This window comes from Octopus sinensis, linkage group LG4, assembly GCF_006345805.1.
Source record: "Octopus sinensis linkage group LG4, ASM634580v1, whole genome shotgun sequence".
Classification (NCBI taxonomy): domain Eukaryota; kingdom Metazoa; phylum Mollusca; class Cephalopoda; order Octopoda; family Octopodidae; genus Octopus; species Octopus sinensis.
The window spans coordinates 75400323-75417447 of NC_043000.1; the positions used below are offsets into that span (position 1 = coordinate 75400323).

A 17125-nucleotide genomic window follows, 5' to 3' on the forward strand; every position below is an offset into this window, starting at 1 on the left:
GGAAGACCTGATCCACTATGACAACTAACTGATAATGCGGAAATGTGAGCTTTTTTTACTATAGACATTATGTTTGGTATCAAGCAGCTTCCTCAACTGTGAAACTACTGGAATCCTGATATAAGGTATGGTGATCCATATATCTCCAGCATTATGTCTAACTATAGTGAATTCATATATTGTTTATGTAAAAAGCCACAAGGTACCTCCACTACTAAAGGACTACGACCATTTGAAATTTCGGTTGACATCACATCTCAGTTTCATGAGTTCTGTGTTTTCCAGAAAGCACAGAACTGGGAGAAAAGCAAAATTAACTGAGGCGGATGTCAACAGAGAAAATATCTACTTCCATTTAGTGGAAAAAATAAATGGAAGTAAAAAAATTTGTACACCATGTTTGCTGCAAAAAAGAAAAATTGCGAAAGGATATCAGGTCGAGACCTCATTTATGTATTCATTTTGCAAAGTGCCCTTGTGTAAAGGGTGCTTTGGACAGTTTCACGATAGAAATATAGCATAAGTATATTTTGTTGTTTAATAGTAATACTATCCTATATTCCTTTCATTTTATTATAAATAATATGTGAAAGTGAGAGATACATATTAATTTTCAGTATGTATTCACTTGTATTCACTTTTGCCTCACCTGTTAATGAGCTTTTTTTATTAGATGCATTCTGTTATGTAAATGTATTCATTGAATTGTATACAAGTGCATAGCCAATAGTATATTGACTAGTAAAAGAGTTTTATACTTTATTTTCAATGAAAAATTTTGAATGAAATATAGAGAAAGAATAAAATCTTGTGCCAATTACACCTGTATTTTAATTAATTCAAATTAATGTACCTCGTCTTGAAAAGTGACAAAATTGTTGGCAGTTGACATCTGGGATAATTTTAGTAACAAATCAAACAGGTAAGATGCATTAAGAATTTCAATTTTAGTGTTTATCCATAATGTTATTGCTTTTACAACTGTTAATTAAATTTACCTGCCCAGTCAAATTTAATCAACAAGAAAAGCTAAAATTACATAACTATAATCCGCTGGTATATAAGCACTCTCTGACAAAATTTCAAATCTGTATGTAAAAAATTAACAAAGTTACAAGAAAATATTGTAGACATCTCTCTTGAACCTGAATAATTCAAATAACATGATCAAATAAGTATTACATTTGACAGATTAATCTGAACACTAAAGGGTTAAATATCAGTATAGAATAATGTACTCACTGCATTTGGTACAAATACCTGATGCCCTGTGTAAGATATAGATGTAAGAACAATCTATTATGATACCTGCTGAAACAGCTAAACACTGCATGAGTTGGTTCATTGACTATATTAAATACTTGACTAGACCAACACACTGTACATTCATCTTTCAACTTTCCATGCTGGCATGAGCTGGACAGTTTGACTGAGGACTGGTGAGCCAGAGGCTGCACAAGGCTCAATCTGGTCTGGCAAAGTTTCTGCAGCTTGATGCCCTTCCTAACGCCAACCACTCCTAGAATGTAGTGGGTGCTTTTACATGCCACCAGCACGAGGACCAGTCAAGCGGTTCTGGCAACAACCACGCTCATGCTCAAAAGGTGTTTTTACATGCTACCTGCATGGGAGCCAGTCCGGAAGCACTAGCAACGACCACACTCGAATGTTGTTTTTCACATGCCACCAGCATGTGCCGGTAAGGCGACACTGGCAACAATCATGCTCAAATGGTGCTTTTCATGTTTCACCGGCATGGGAGCTAATCCATGCCCTGGCAACGATCACTCTTGGATGTGCTTTTAACGTTCCACTAGCACGAGTGCCAATCAGGCGGTACTGTCATTGGCCAAGTCAGCAATTTTGGTTTGTTTAACTTGCCTCAACAGGTCTTCACAAGCAAAGTTTATTGTCCAATGAATGAGGGGTATTCATAAGTGGGCTGGTTACACCCCACGTTCGGATGTGCTTTTAACGTTCCACTAGCACGAGTGCCAATCAGGCGGTACTGTCATTGGCCAAGTCAGCAATTTTGGTTTGTTTAACTTGCCTCAACAGGTCTTCACAAGCAAAGTTTATTGTCCAATGAATGAGGGGTATTCATAAGTGGGCTGGTTACACCCCACGTTCGGATGTGCTTTTAACGTTCCACTGGCATGAGTGCCAATCAGGCAATATACTGTCATCGGCCACGTCAGCAATTTTGATTTTGATTTCACTTACCTCAATAGGTCTTCACAAGCAAGGTTTATTGTCTCATGAATGAGGGGTATTCATAAATGGGCTGGTTACACCCACTGGCATAGGCCATGGTCTCACTTGGCTTGTCAGGTCTTCTCAAGCACAGCATATCTCCAAAGGTCCCAGTCACTAGTCATTGCCTCGATAAGGCCCAATATTTGAAGGTCATGCTTCACCACCTCATCCCAAGTTTTCCTGGGTCTACCTCTTCCACAGGTTCACTTAACTGCTAAGGTGTGACACTTTTTCACACAGCTGTCATCATTCATTCGCAACACATGACCATTCCAGTGCAGTCGTCTCTCTTGCACACCACATCTGATGCTTCATAAATCCAACTCTTCTCTCAGGGCGCTTACACTCTGTTGTGTATGCACACTGACATTACACATCCAGCGGAGCATACTGGCTTCATTCCTTGCAAGCTTATGCATGTCTTCAGCAGTCACGGCCCATGTTTCACTGCCATGTAGTATGGCAGTTTGCACACATGCATCATACAGTCTACCTTTTACTCTGAGCGAGAGGCCCTTTGTCAGCAGAGGTAGGAGCTCTGTGAACTTTGCCCAGGTTATTCTTATTCTAGCAGCTACACTTTCAGAGCATCCACCCCTGCCACTGGCTTCGTCCCCTAGGTAACGGAAGCTATCAACTACTTCTAGTTTTTTCTCCCTGGAATGTGACAGAAGCTGTTCTCTGCACATTTTCTGTGTTTATAGCACCCGAGCATTTGCCGCATATAAAACCTATCTTCCCAGTTAGCCTTCCTTTAATATTGTTGCATGTGAAGATGTAAAAAATTGTAATTACCAGCAGGCCAGTACTTCCACTGTGAGGAGGAACACTGGCTATATAACATTGATGTGGCTGATAATCAGATGTTGGGGAGGAATGTTTGACAAATTTCTGTACTGGGGTTTAGTTGAGGATTTAGTGTAGTGTTTGACAGTGGATGGTCACAGGAGAAGAGAAAATTGTAGCAAGGTGGCTTTGGAGCTTGCTAGTTTCGTAGATCAGTGGTTCCCAAACTATGAGTCACGACCCATCTGTGGAGTTATAAAATTACGCATTAGCTTTGATTAACTGCTGTCTATCGAGATAGTTCAAGACATATGTTTTCAATACCAGATTTGTTGTTTTATCAAGCAGTAGGCTTTTTCACGAACTTAGCAAATCAGAGGTTGTCATTTTCTCAAGTTATTTATTCGTACGTAATCGTAAAAAGTAAAGGTCTGTTTTTACCTATTTATAGAGAACTTTAGCTAGGCGAAGTATAACACTAATTGAGTCGATAACAGTTACTACTTCAAGGTTTTGTATTAGTGTTAGTATTTACACATAGGGTATAGAGATGTTGAAACAGTTATAAAACGTTTTGTTTCACATTTAATATAAATAGCAAAAAATTTAAATAAATAAGACATTATGGATTTCACTAGTAAGTTTATAAATTATTTAAAAAGTATAGGAGTGATCACCAGGAGGCTATCAATTAGCCAATGAAATGATTGGAATAGACAGCAGCTAGACGGTAGATAGATCAAGAGAGTCTATCAGATAAACGGTTTAAATAGCATCACATCGATTGAAATGACATTTATCAGTAATTGTAGAAGTTCGCATGATCCCAAACGTATTTTAATTCTGTCAAATCTCTCGGTAAGTCGAAATTATCTGTCCTTCTAAATTCGATTTTTTCGTATTTACTCAGTCCTTCATATTATGGATAAATGGTTAAAAAAGTCAGTTGAAGCTGATGACGAAGAGTCTTCAGTGAATCGAAATGAAGAAAAGACCAATCAATCAAAACTAAGCCAGTCAAAGCGAAGAAAAGTATTAAAAAAGTATGATTACGAGTATTTAAAAAAGGGATTTACATGGAATGGAGTTGAAGAAGATCCACGACCACGATGCATCATTTGTTAGGAACAACTTGCAAACGAGAGCATGCGTCCAAACAAATTGCGTAGTCATCTTGAAAACACTCCGAGTTAAAAGACAAGCCTCTCGATTTTTTTGAGCGAATGTTAACCAAGTTAAAGAGAGGACAGAGCGTTATGCAACATTACACCAAAGTAAATGAAAAATCTTTGTATGTGTCTTACTTGATCAGTTTAAGAATCACAAAAACTGGTAAGCCACACACAATTGGGGAGACTTTAGTTCTTCCAGCTATAAAAGATATAGTTAAAGTTTTCTTTGGTGATAAGAGTGAACAAGAAATTGAATCAATTCCTATTTCTAATAACACAGTCATGCGTAGAATTGATGAAATGGATAGAAAATCAAGTTATTGAACGGATTCGTGGAAATCTTTTTTTTTCTTTACAACTCGATGAATCTACTGACATACAAGGTTTGTGCCAGCTACTTATTTTTGTACGTTACACATGGAACTTTGTACCTCATGAAGATATGTTATTCTGTGAACCTGTCAGTCGAAGTACCAGCGATGAAATTTTTAATACAGTTAATACTTACATTAGAGCAAAAAATCTTGATTGGCATAAATGTCTCGGAATATGTACAGACGGCGCACGGGCTATGTGCAGTAGAAATAGTGGTGTGGTGACCAGAATACTTGAACTTAATCCCAATGCATCATGGACTCACTGTAACCTTCTCAGGGCAGCATTAGTATCAAAACATATATCTGATAATTTTGAAAATGTTTTGAATACTTCAGTCAAAATAGTGAACTTTATTAAGTCAAAGCCTTTGCAATCACACCTATTTGAGAAGTTGTGCGAAGAGATGGGAAGTGATCATAAATCACTTCTTTTGCACGCAGAAATACAATGGCTCTCTAGGGGAAAAGTGTTAACAAGACTTGCAGAACTCCGCGAAGAAGTAGCCATATTTTTAGAAGATAAAAGCGATTTTGCGAAATATTTGCACGACAAAGAATTTGTTCTGAGGCTTACGTATTTGGCAGATATTTTTTCGAAATTAAACGACCTGAATTTGTATTTACAAGGAACAGAAGGTATCAGTATATTTGCAATTCATGAGAAAATTCGAGGTTTTATGAAAAAACTTGTCTTGTGGAAAAATCATATTAACAACCAAAATTATGACTGTTTTGAAACATTTGAAACTTTTGTAATGGAGAATAAAGCAAAAGTTGATGATGGTCTAATCATTGAGATATCTGAACACTTGAATAAGTTAAATGAAAGTTTTGAATTTTATTTTCATAAAGAGATGAATACTATGCAACAGAAAAGATGGATTATGAACCCCTTTCAGCCTGACGTGACGACTGGGATATCAACAAAAGTCGATGAGGAACTTATCGATTTATCCGAAGACTCTTCCTTGAAAATGACTTTTAACACCCAAAAATTGGTACAGTTCTGGGCGTCTCTTCAAACCTCGTACCCAATCATTTCCACCGAAGCATTAAAAGTACTTCTCCCTTTCACGTCATCTTATATTAGTGAAGCTGGATTTTCAGCAATGGTTGGGATTAAAAGCAAATATCGAAATAAACTGCAGCTCTCAAATTCTTTACTCCTGAAACTATCGCGCATTGAACCTGATGTTAATTCTATTATTGAGCGTAGCAAGAAACAGGCTCATCCTTCTCACAGGCCTCACTGATGATGTAATCTGAAATAAATTTGTTAATTTCATTAATGTTTTTACTCAGTAGAGTTAAGTGAGTCGTCATAAACTGGTGTGATAAATAGTGGGTCGCGACTCTAAAAAGTTTGGGAACCACTGCCGTAGATCAACTGTGGATGTTGTTCTTTAGTTGCAGGACAGCCCTGATTCCTCAGACATGTAGTCAAACGTTGTGATCATCCATGATTTATTCATAGTATATATAGGACTTCATATAAAGAATGCCCTTCCCTTTTTGAAATGGTGAGGGAGATTTTGCTGTCTCATCATTGGCTTCTGTTGTTGGGAGCCCCGGGTAAGCCTTGACTGACAAGTCTATGGTTAAAGGTATTCCATCTTAAACCAATTTATCTTTTTGTGTATCAAGGATTACATTGTCCAATGAGCTCTTCATTTTTAATGCATAAAGATATATAGTTTTAAGGAATTTGGCTGCTATTTTTACCATGTTGATCCACTCTGTATAGGCTTCTCCACTGCTGCCTATTGTATCAGTAGAATAGGCAGAGAGGGAAAACAAAATTTTCTGTCAGCATAAGTAAGTGATCAGAACTCCAGCACCTTAGCATTACAAGTACACTGCCTTGTAACATTATTGAAGATGACAGTTTTCCATATATCTCTCTGTTTCTCTCTCAATAGATAAAAATCATGTTTCTGAGGAAAGCAACACCCAAGATAATGATTGTTCCATAACTGATAGCTTTGACAGGTATGTTGGATCTTGCTATAAAATTTCATTGATTCTGTGATTACATGATCAGTATTGTAGCTGGTGTGTATCAGAAAGGTGTGAAGCACCTTATAATTAAGGTTGCTTTAGGTGCAGAAAATACACATTTAGTCTATGTAAAAAAATATGCATTCAGTCAGTATAGAAAATATGCAATACAGAATAATTGAAACAGATTATTATAGTCCTTAAAATATACAGAATGTAAATATATTTTCTACTTGCCACCAGTAGTTGGCTGTGACCAGTCTGAACAGCATATATTGTAGACCTATGATCAACAATCAGTGTTGGCACAATGAAAGGTAGGTTTGGAAAGATAACTGAAATGCTTGAATGGAAACATATTGATGTATGCTGTGTGAAAGAGATATGATGGAGGGGAGCCTCAACTAGACTGCTTACATGCAAGAGACATAGAGGTTTTCTAGGTGGGCAGTAATGATGGCCTAACAGAGAAATGGGTGGATGAGGTGACTGAGATTGTCAGACTACATGATAGGATTATTAAATTAAGAATACCCATGTTTGATGTAACAGTGTCAGTTATCTCTGCATGCCAGTCTCGCAGATACCCAGAAGGACCACTTCTATGAATCCTTTCTGAGAACACCCCCAGTGATGAAAGACAATGACATTCTCATCATGGCAAGTAACTTCAATGGATATATTGGAAGGCACCCCAATGAATTTCAGGGTATTCATGGAAGCTATGGCTTTGGCTCTAGATATGAGGAGGGAACAAGGCTGCTGGAGTTTTGTGATGCCCATGGTTTACTGATCTGCAATACCAACTTCAGGAAACCTGCCAACCGTCTGATCATTTATTAATCTGGTGGAAACACTAGCCAGATTGACTATATTCTCACCAGGCACAAGGACAGGTGTATGCTCATAAATGCAAAATCTTTCCTGGGTGAAGAATGTACAACTCAACATAGGCTATTGGTTAGTGACTTCAGACTTAGGGTCAGAAGAATTCAGAGATGCAAGCTGATATGGAAAAAGAGGTTGTGGAAGTTCAAGGATCTTTCAAATGGACTAAGATTTAAAGATGTTCTTAATGAAGTCTTTGATGAGAAGGAAGAAGAGATAGAAACATGCAACATAGAGGACAATTGGAAGTTCCTATGTGACAATCTACTGAGGGTGACAGACCAAATCTGTGGTTAGAGCAAAACCTTTGCTAGACCTAGGGTGACATGGTGGTGGAACAGTGATGTTGACAAGGCCATAAAAGAGAAGAGGTGGGTCTGGAAAGAATGGAAAAGTGGAGCGAGGTAGTAAAGAATCATATCAGAAAGCTGAAAGGAAGCCAGGCATCAGGTTTATGTTGCTAGGGCAGAAACAGAAAAGAAGAGGTTTGCTCATGTCCTAAAACATAATGATGACAGAGACTTGAAGCTCTCCACTCTTCTCCCATTACTCATTCTCCTCTGTCTCACCCTACTCTCCACTCTTTCTTCTCATATCCCAATCCCCCCTCTCTCTTTCCATTCACTGTAAAGGCAACAGATGAACAATAAAGATGTTTCAGGAGCATAGCACAAAACATTGTGTGGCGGCTAACTGATTAAGCTACATCAGATTCAAAATCAGAGCCATGCCTACCAACACACAAGGCTTCCACAAATATGTCCAGGATGGCTTTCAATGACACATGAGTAAATATAATACTAATTTTATTACATGCAATCAAGCTGTATGCATGGCACTCACTGAAATATATCTAACACTTGACAGAGAAATACACATACCAAAATATGTTGTATTACAAACCAACAGGAAAGAATGGAGTCATGGTGAAGCTGTGAAGATCTCATACCTCTGGTCCAGCTTTTATATTCAAATTTAGTATGTGACACACTAATAGTACATGTAAGACAAATCAAAATAGTTGTATATACTACATACTACAGGTACTCTGTTCATTATAATGATGAGGGTTCCAGTTGATCCTATATTTAACATATAGGTGGTTGAGCACTCCTCAAACATGTATACCCTTAACATAGTTCTCAGGGAGATTCAGCATGACATATAATGTGGTAAAGTTGACCCTTTCATTTACAGATACAAATCACTTTTGCCTGCTGAGTGTACTGGAGCAATGTGAAATAAAGTGTCTTGCTCAAAGGGCATGACATGCTGCCAGAAATTGTGCTCATGACCTTACGGCCATGAGCCAGATACCCTAACCTCTAAGCCACACTCCTTCACTTACGTACTATATGTCGCTCACCAAATGTTCCAAATTATATGAAGAGATTTGAAAACTGCCTCACAGAAATAGAAGTACTAACCAAACTGGATCAACACATAAGTATACATCTTATAGGAAGCATCAACCTACTCAATGTTAAATAATCCAATGACCATATTCTCTCAGGAATGATGATGTGAGCAAAAACAAGCAGAAATCCTGCTCAAGATCACCCTGTTATTTATGGAGCTAGTGTTAATGCTACCTAACCAGAGTAAACAATATTCTGTGTCTCTGCTTCACAACTAATATGAAAATTATTCACAATGTAAAAGTGATACCAAAATTAGTCTTGGATCACAGTATAGTAGAGCTGAGAATGTATGGGCCAAAGGAAGTTGAAGACATGCAGGCTATAAGAAGCACCTAGATTCTAGTCTGAGCTTGCACAAAGCAAACTGAAAATTAATACAGAAAGAGATTCTTAAATAGAATTTTCAAAAGTGTTTCTCCACATTTAATATCAACATGAAACTTAATTCATGTCAGTAACGTAAACCATATTTTTGTCCTACAGAGAAAAGCTAACCTGCATAGTAACAAATTTCCCAGAGAGAAAGATGTGCAATACTCCATTGAAAAAGCTAGGATTATAGAAAATATAATAATGAATCCTAAAGCTTTCTTTAAATTTGCTAAAGATTGGCCTCATTGGATTGCAAGGTAGGGCCACACTTCCAAGAAAATGACTCCTTAACCACAGACTCCAAAAGTATAAGTGAAATACTAAATGAGCAATTCAAAAGTGTTTTCACCTCCCCACATGCAAATGAGTAAACCAGTTGTGTTCATTGACACTACAACTGTACAGTCAATTACTAAGATGGCTGTTGATGAAATAAGCCTAAACTCAGCTACTAGCTACTAAGTAGCACCCGACATGTTTGTTGACCAGGAAAAAGGTATCTGATACAACTCCTACAACATGATGACTTGCTGTTAAAATAGTTGTGCAACCATTTAATTGTGGCTCTGATTATTTTGGTTTTTTGAAGGCCTTTGATAAAGAATGATGTTACAAACTGCATGATCTCAGCATAATTGGAAAACTGGAGGACTTTTAAAAATACAGAGGTCAAGTGGTAGTAGCCAATGGGATCATTGCCCTGGAAACATTAATAGTGAACAGACTCACAGAGTAGTTATGGGGCCACTGCTGTTCTTAGTGACTCTCTCAGACAGTCACCCTCACTAGCCATGGAGTCAATACAAAAGTATTACAGTAACCCTGGAGATTCTATGCACTTGCTATATGATATATATAAGTGGAGTGAATAAAATAACATGCAATTTAATGCTGAAAAATTTCAAGCCTTCTGCTATCAGCATACAAAGTTAAATGTGATGGAGACAAAATATAACATGTTGAGAGCGACATCTGAATATTCTTGTACATGTAAATTTTGTTTTTCTTTGAGAAATATTAGGCAAATTTCACTAATAAAAATTATATTGTACAGTGCATTTTATTTTGTAGACTATTAAAGTCTGATGTGATGGGTTTTTATTCTCTTTCCAATTTTGAATGCAGTCAGATAATTTGTGGTAGTGTTTATATATTTGTTTTGTGTTTTTTTCTCTCTCCTACTAAGTTTGCTGTAAGTTACAGATGGTTTTGATGCCTTTAATTTATGCTTTTAATGCTAAAGCAAGGCATTAATTTTCAAATTTTTGTTTGTTTATTTTTAATCTAGGGCTACATGCAATTCTGAGAAAGGTGGTTGGGGAATGTTCTACAAAGAACAGCTGAATCTTCCTTAAGCACACCTTTTTGTTTGAAAATGCTGATTTTAATTTTTTTTTTTTTACCAAAAAAGGCTTCTTTTTATGAGTGTAGTGTAAAAAAATTTTTTAGTTGGCCAAAATCAGTCTGGAGTGGGTTGAAAAAAATATAGATTTCAAAAAATATTTCTCATAAAAAGTTTTCCCCCATCATTTCCAAGGCTGTGATGAAAAAAAAATTGGGAGAATCCCCATCAGAACAGAAAATCCAACATGTGGGCGTCCTGATTTGAAACTGCCATTTATAACCATTTTTTATAGTCCATTGAAATTTTATTGAAAGGGTATCATGTCCTAAAATTTCAGGATATATTGAGTTCTCTACCTACTACAAATGTACCAAAACTCAAGTCCTTGTGGCCTATATTCTTGGATCTAGCTAAGTTTGAAAACACTATGAAATTGATTGTTTGTTACATGTAACAAAATAGGCTTTACATAAATATTTTTTTTAATTGTCCAAAAAAAACATGAAAAAAAGGAAACTGCTATGCCATGAACACTATTAATTTGTGTAATTTGAAGATGATTATTACCTCAGTTTCAAAGAAATGACATCACAAATATGGCTAATTAGGCAAGATTTCAACCAATTCTTTCGGCTTTGCAGCAAGCATCAAGCCCAACCAGCTTACCTTTGGTGTCTCAAAAATATGAAGCAGACTTCATTGTTTTCTTTGAAAAGTCAAAGTATTTAAGTAAAAAGACACCAGTATAGTGTTAACTGTATGAGAAAGTGGAATGTACTTATGTGTTTTACAGGGTCAGCAGCTGTTGTGGGCTGAAGTAGTTTGTGACCTGAAGTGAAGGGCTGGCCTTTGAGATGCAGTTTTAGCTATGTTATTAATTTATGGTCAAATACAGGTTCAAATAATCAAAATCTATCAATTTCTTTGTCAGGTGTCCTTGGAAGAAGAAAGACTATCCCTATGCCTATGATACTGTGGTTCGTAAGAAGCATGACAGAAGACTGTTAAATGGATATACATGTCAAGAATGTGTTGAAGTAAGTTGACAGCATAGCTTTACTAAATTCTAATTTCAAATATCTATTGGTAATTCTTGAATGTGTGTATCATCATCATTATTTTACATTTGCTTTCCATGATGGTATGGGTCGGATGGGTTGTCACATTCTGATTAGTTCTCACTACCTTCCGAGACAGGTTTGCAGACCACATGCCCTTTCTATCACCAACCACTTTACAGAGTGTATTAGATTCATTTTGTCAGGGCACCAGCACAAGTGAGCTCGCCATGCCTTCAAGAAGACTAAAGGGGTCTCTTGACCCTATGTTTTCTCCACTTGTTCTGCAACTACATTGATATCGGCACAAGTTGCTTTGTACGGTGCAAGACAAATTTTCACTGCTTAATGTTGACACCCTGTGTTCCAAATGTGGTTAATATAGTGGATAGAATAGAAAGCATTTGCAAAAGTGAGGTGGAGAAAGGGGTACCTGAGTGTAAAGAGAGAAATGGTAGTTGAGGTGACCATATGGAAGTGAAAGCAGAAGATGGACTTAGGTGAAATTAAGAAAGAAGCTGTGAAGGAAGACACAAGTGATTAAGACAACAATATAGAAGATAGGGAAATGAAAGAGACAGTGATGACAGAAGGCAGTGAGATAGAGTGAGAAGTATGAAAATGCTTGGTGGTAAGAGGATGTAATTGATGTCAATGAGTGACCTTAAGTAGGTGGGGTAGCAGCAATAAGTATCAGAGGGGCGATATTTGCTGGTCGGAGAGTGCAAGTAACAAATAATCAAGATAGTGTTAGAAGAAAGTAATATCATTAAGGGAATGTAATGGATGCTGACAGATTCAATGCAATTATTTTTTCACTCAGTAAGGTTAAATGGTGATAAGTTGGGGATTACATGTAAATAGATCTCAATGTTTCTCTCATTACATGGGTGGCATAATGTAGTGAACAGGAGGGGCAATAAATAAGGGTGTAATGAAAAAGCAAGAGGACAAAAAATAGAGACATAGGTACAAAATAGGCAAAAGGCCCAGATGTAGAAATATTTTATATATTCCAGCTTCCATCATTACCTAAATTTTATCACATTTTGTCATACTTGCACAGATGGTTGGAACTTCTCTCACACAGCATTTTGCTAATTGTCACAATCCTTTGTCATCTCCTTCATAAGATGCAAAATTGTGTGTTTGAATGTATATGACTAGATAGTGATGTTTATATCCAAGAATGTGTATTGTATCTCGCTGTGAAGATGTGTCTTTACATGTGAGGACATAATCCCTCTGATAAATAAACCTCTGTAATAGATATGTTATCACTCTCTTTCTCTCTCACATTTACATGCTCTCTCCTCTTCTTTCTTCCATTATTAAAAATTTCTCTTGTTTCAGTATTACAAAACAAAAGGTCTCTCTGCTGAGGAAATTAGCAAACAGATTGGAGATTGTTCAAAACACCGAGCAAAATACAAACCTCCCAACACACCAGAACATTTTTGGTCTGTTGGATTTCCTGATACAGAAGAATGTGAAAAAAGAGGTAACAAAACTTAAAATTTCCAACTTACCCAAAACCAAATTATTCCCTGTTGTTTGTTTACTTACCATTATAAATTGTTATATCACTGAAAGATTGGATGTTTTGTTTGATTTGTGACACATTTCTGGTAATACTGTGGCACATGGTAGAATTCTCCCCAGATATATAACTGCAATTAGATCTTAATATAGCGCCCTCTATTCATACAATTAGAAATGCTAGTAAATCTTTCATTTCAGGTATGAAGTGCTCCATACATAGTTAAGGCTTTTCTGTCTAATACCTCTGTTTAATTTTTTTCCAATCCACTATTTCAGCACTATAATGCATAATAGCAACTATCCACATGTTGATTGCATTTATCATCATCTTTGAATTAAATTTGAACTTCATTAAAAGCTTTAATCTTTTCAAACATATTATTTTCACTTTTCTTTTGATCTCTTTATGCGTAATATCATAGAATTTCAGTTTATCTTGATACCTGTATTCATTGTCATTGGGTTCTAAAATCTATCCAAATGTTTATTCCATTAAAAGGACTCTGTTCTGTCTCTTCATTGTTAAATTCCATTACAGTATCACTGCAGCACAATTTTATTGTTTTAACAAATGAATTACCTTTTTTTAACTTTGCAGATATCTTCAAGTCATCCATGAGTAATAGATGATTTAGAGGGGATTCATTTCTCCAAAGTTTATAGTTCATGTTGACTTTACTAAGTTTCGCTGAAATAGGTATTAACATAAATAACAAGAGTAAGAAAATGTCACCCTGTAAGATATCACTTTTAATGACAACGCTTCCCACTGATTTCATGTTCACTATAGAGTTTGTTTTGCAGTGCGTCATAGTAACATCCAAGATGTTGATGAGCTTTGCTAAACATTCTGAGTAACATGTCATAGGCCTTTTTTTATGTTGATGCATACAATGCTCAGATTAGTCTGGTATTGTTGTCATTGATACTGTGATGGAGCCTGTTTGGATTTTTTTCTAACCAATTTCTTATAATAATTGTGATCATATTCCATATTGGTATAGCAGTCTTTTGTCATCTCTCCTGTGAGATCTTTCTCCTGAGGTTTGACCTTCCTCTGCTGTAGGTATTCTTCACAGATAGCATACAGAACCTTTCATGTCTTATATCCTTACTAGTACAGTCAACTCCCCTAGATGGAATTGTTAACATGTCTTGCAGTACCTTTTGTGACTTTTGCTAATGAAAAATGATAAAAATGTATGTATCTCTGTATTAAATAGCTTATTTGAGATTAAAATTTGTAAGCAGTTACAAACATATTTTTAGTAAGTTTATATTTAATCTTTCTGTAAAGGTAAATCCTGTAGTTAAACCTCAGTATTATTAGCAACCAAAATGAAATGTCTGCCAACAATGAACCCTTAGATAAACCAGTTATATCAGCAACCAAAATGGAAAATTGAATCAACTAGTTTTGTTTTGTCTTAAATGTCATTAGTTATTCACTTACTTTCTTCTATACTGTGACTGAATGCCTCCTTCCATGACATCATTCTTTGTTTGAGGACTCGGATGTTGTGTTTAAGAGTAGTTGACAAGTCCAGTGTGAACATAAAACATTTTGTTGCATGCTGGGCAGATGTGATGAAAATTATGTATTCATTATGCTGAATAGCTCCCTCTTCAAGCTCTACTTGCATAGCTTCCTCTTCAGTACAGCGTGTCCCATCCTGGTTTTGCTCAGATGTAATGATACCTTTCCTAATGAGGCTGTGTCAGCTAGCTCAACTGTAAAGCTTTTTCATGATGTTGGATTGATGCTGAAATCTTATAAGAAGTTGAGTGTCCTCACTCTGTTTGCACTGTTTATCAACCAATCATTCTTCCACTCAGTTATAGAAAAGATATTTCAGAAGGTGTTCCTTATCCATCCTGGAAAGGTGGTCAGACCAGCATGATTGGGATCTGTAGAAAATAGTGTAGATGTTTAACAATATTATGCAATTGAGAGGCTCGGTGTTTATAACCTTGTCTTATCAATACATGTGCAGCCGGAGCTTATTGAAATTATTGGTGAGTCTGCTGTAAATTGTTTACATCTCACTGATATACACCAAGTTGGCAGACAATGGCTCTGTGGACTTTTGACTTTGTTTGGAGATTGAGATTGTTCCTTTCAGATGTTTTTGTAAAGGTCTATCAAAGGTGTTGCTGGCTTTGGCATCAACTTTATCATTGATGTTACCGTTTCTTGAGAGAGTGCTGTCAAAGCTTGCTAAAACTATACACTGTGTTGGTATCCCATTTACAGAGTCAATTTCATATTGCCAATATTCTATGGATGTGTTTAAGTTTGTCCTATCATTGCATTCTTTCACAGCAATTGAGAGAAAAGAAGTGAACCTAGATGAGACTTTAATGAAAATGCAACCTGACAGACATTTCATCCTGGTTACTGAGATCTCTGTGTTTAATCCACTGTCAATTTTGACAGTGAGGTTAAGCATATGTTTATAAAATATTGTTGTAACCCTAATTACAAATATATATATGTTTTTACTTTTTGTGGCTTTAGGGTACTTTACAACAGAAAGCAAACCATCTAAAGGCAAAAACCATAAAAAAGAAACAGATGTCAAGGAAAAGAATGATGAATACAGAATGACACAACTGTTGAATTATTTAGATTCGTCTGGAAGTGAAGAAGATGATTAAAACACTTTTCACCATTCCACTTGGAGAGATTTTATATATATATATATATATATATACATACATACACACATATACATACATACATGTGTACACACACACATGTACATATATCAGTAGGTGCATGTATGTGAATGCAGAATAGGAATTTCATAATTTTCACAATGTCTCTGTATGTTCGTGTGTGTGTGTGTAATGGTTAAATGACTTTTATCATATAATTGTGTATGAGTGAGTGACTTCATCCCCCCCCCCCCATGTGTACTGGTTTTTAAACAATAGCTTCTTGCTAGATAGGCTGAGAGTTTATTATCTCACTTTCAGCTTCCTCTCATCTGACCACTCCAAGCATGTATAATTCCCTACTGTAAATAGCAGCAATGTTGTTGAATTAATAAAGGATTCTGTGCAGAATTCAATTTCTTTTGTGTCAAAGCTATATATGGAAAATATTTCTCTCTCATCTGTTTAATGCTGCTGAAAGCAGCGATAAATATGAACCTTATTAGCTAACATTCAGCTTAACACAGCGAAACTATGTTCTATTACTGAAGTAGTGGCCATCATTATAAAATTTACAAGTTGTTTTGTGAGATTCCTGTTGATCCTTAACCTTTTAGCATTCAGATTTCAATTAATTATGCTATTTAGATTTTCATGTAACCTTGAGATTTTGTTGGTGTGATTGTTTATTTTCAGAATGATTTTGTAGGATATGTGAGAGGTCAGATCTGACTATTTTGAGCATAAAACAGGTAGAATAGACACATCATCATAAACAGCTCACTTAGACATCATCATAATCTCCTACATCATTTTATATCTATTTACCGTGCTGCACAGGCCAGACAGTTTGACAGGATCTGACTATGGTTCAGTGGTGAGCAATAGGAAAAGTTTTCAACTGTTAAAGCAGATGTTCCACTATGCAAACCAACTCATTAGTGCAATGAAGTGTAATAATATATACATTCATCAATAGACAAGTTGTATCAAACATGTACACCCTTTACTATAAAAGATCTTTCATAAAAATCTATAATCTAGGCATGAAGTTGTTATCTCAATACCTCAATATGAAATAACTCAATACATGTTGGATGTATTTATTGAAAGTAAGGAATGTACTATAATAAAATTAACTTTATTGTATGAGACTAGCTGAAGGTGACCCGCTCTACGCGCGGGTAAGAGTGTGGTTGTTACTTTCTGTTGCTTCCTTTCAGCACGTAAAAAGCACCATCCGAATGTGGCC

General features: G+C 36.1%; 2 protein-coding genes across 4 annotated transcripts in view; both read left to right on the forward strand.

The window, feature by feature from the left end:
* The window catches only part of LOC115210247, a 155531-nt gene extending 139075 nt beyond the window's left edge, over positions 1–16456 (forward strand). For 2 of the 3 annotated variants that reach the window (XM_036502168.1, XM_029778723.2), the window contains exons 9-12: positions 6511–6580; positions 11547–11652; positions 13027–13174; positions 15734–16456. In XM_036502168.1, coding sequence (XP_036358061.1) covers positions 6511–6580; positions 11547–11652; positions 13027–13174; positions 15734–15873 — 464 coding nt within the window. In that variant the 3' untranslated portion in view covers positions 15874–16456. Of the gene's footprint in view, positions 1–6510; positions 6581–11546; positions 11653–13026; positions 13175–15733 lie in introns of those variants that run through there. The other variant, XM_036502169.1, reaches the window with a different exon arrangement.
* On the forward strand, positions 4235–6501 carry LOC118763013 (zinc finger BED domain-containing protein 5-like). The gene has a single exon (XM_036502170.1). It carries the CDS (start codon positions 4510–4512, stop codon positions 5842–5844), a length of 1335 nt encoding a protein of 444 aa, XP_036358063.1. The 5' UTR covers positions 4235–4509; the 3' UTR covers positions 5845–6501.
* Positions 16457–17125: the final 669 nt, after the last annotated feature.

What these genes read in the sequence shown, in the direction of transcription:
- LOC118763013 (XM_036502170.1), top strand. Translation starts at nt 4,510, where the DNA reads ATGAAATGGATAGAAAATCAAGTTATTGAACGGATTCGTGGAAATCTT.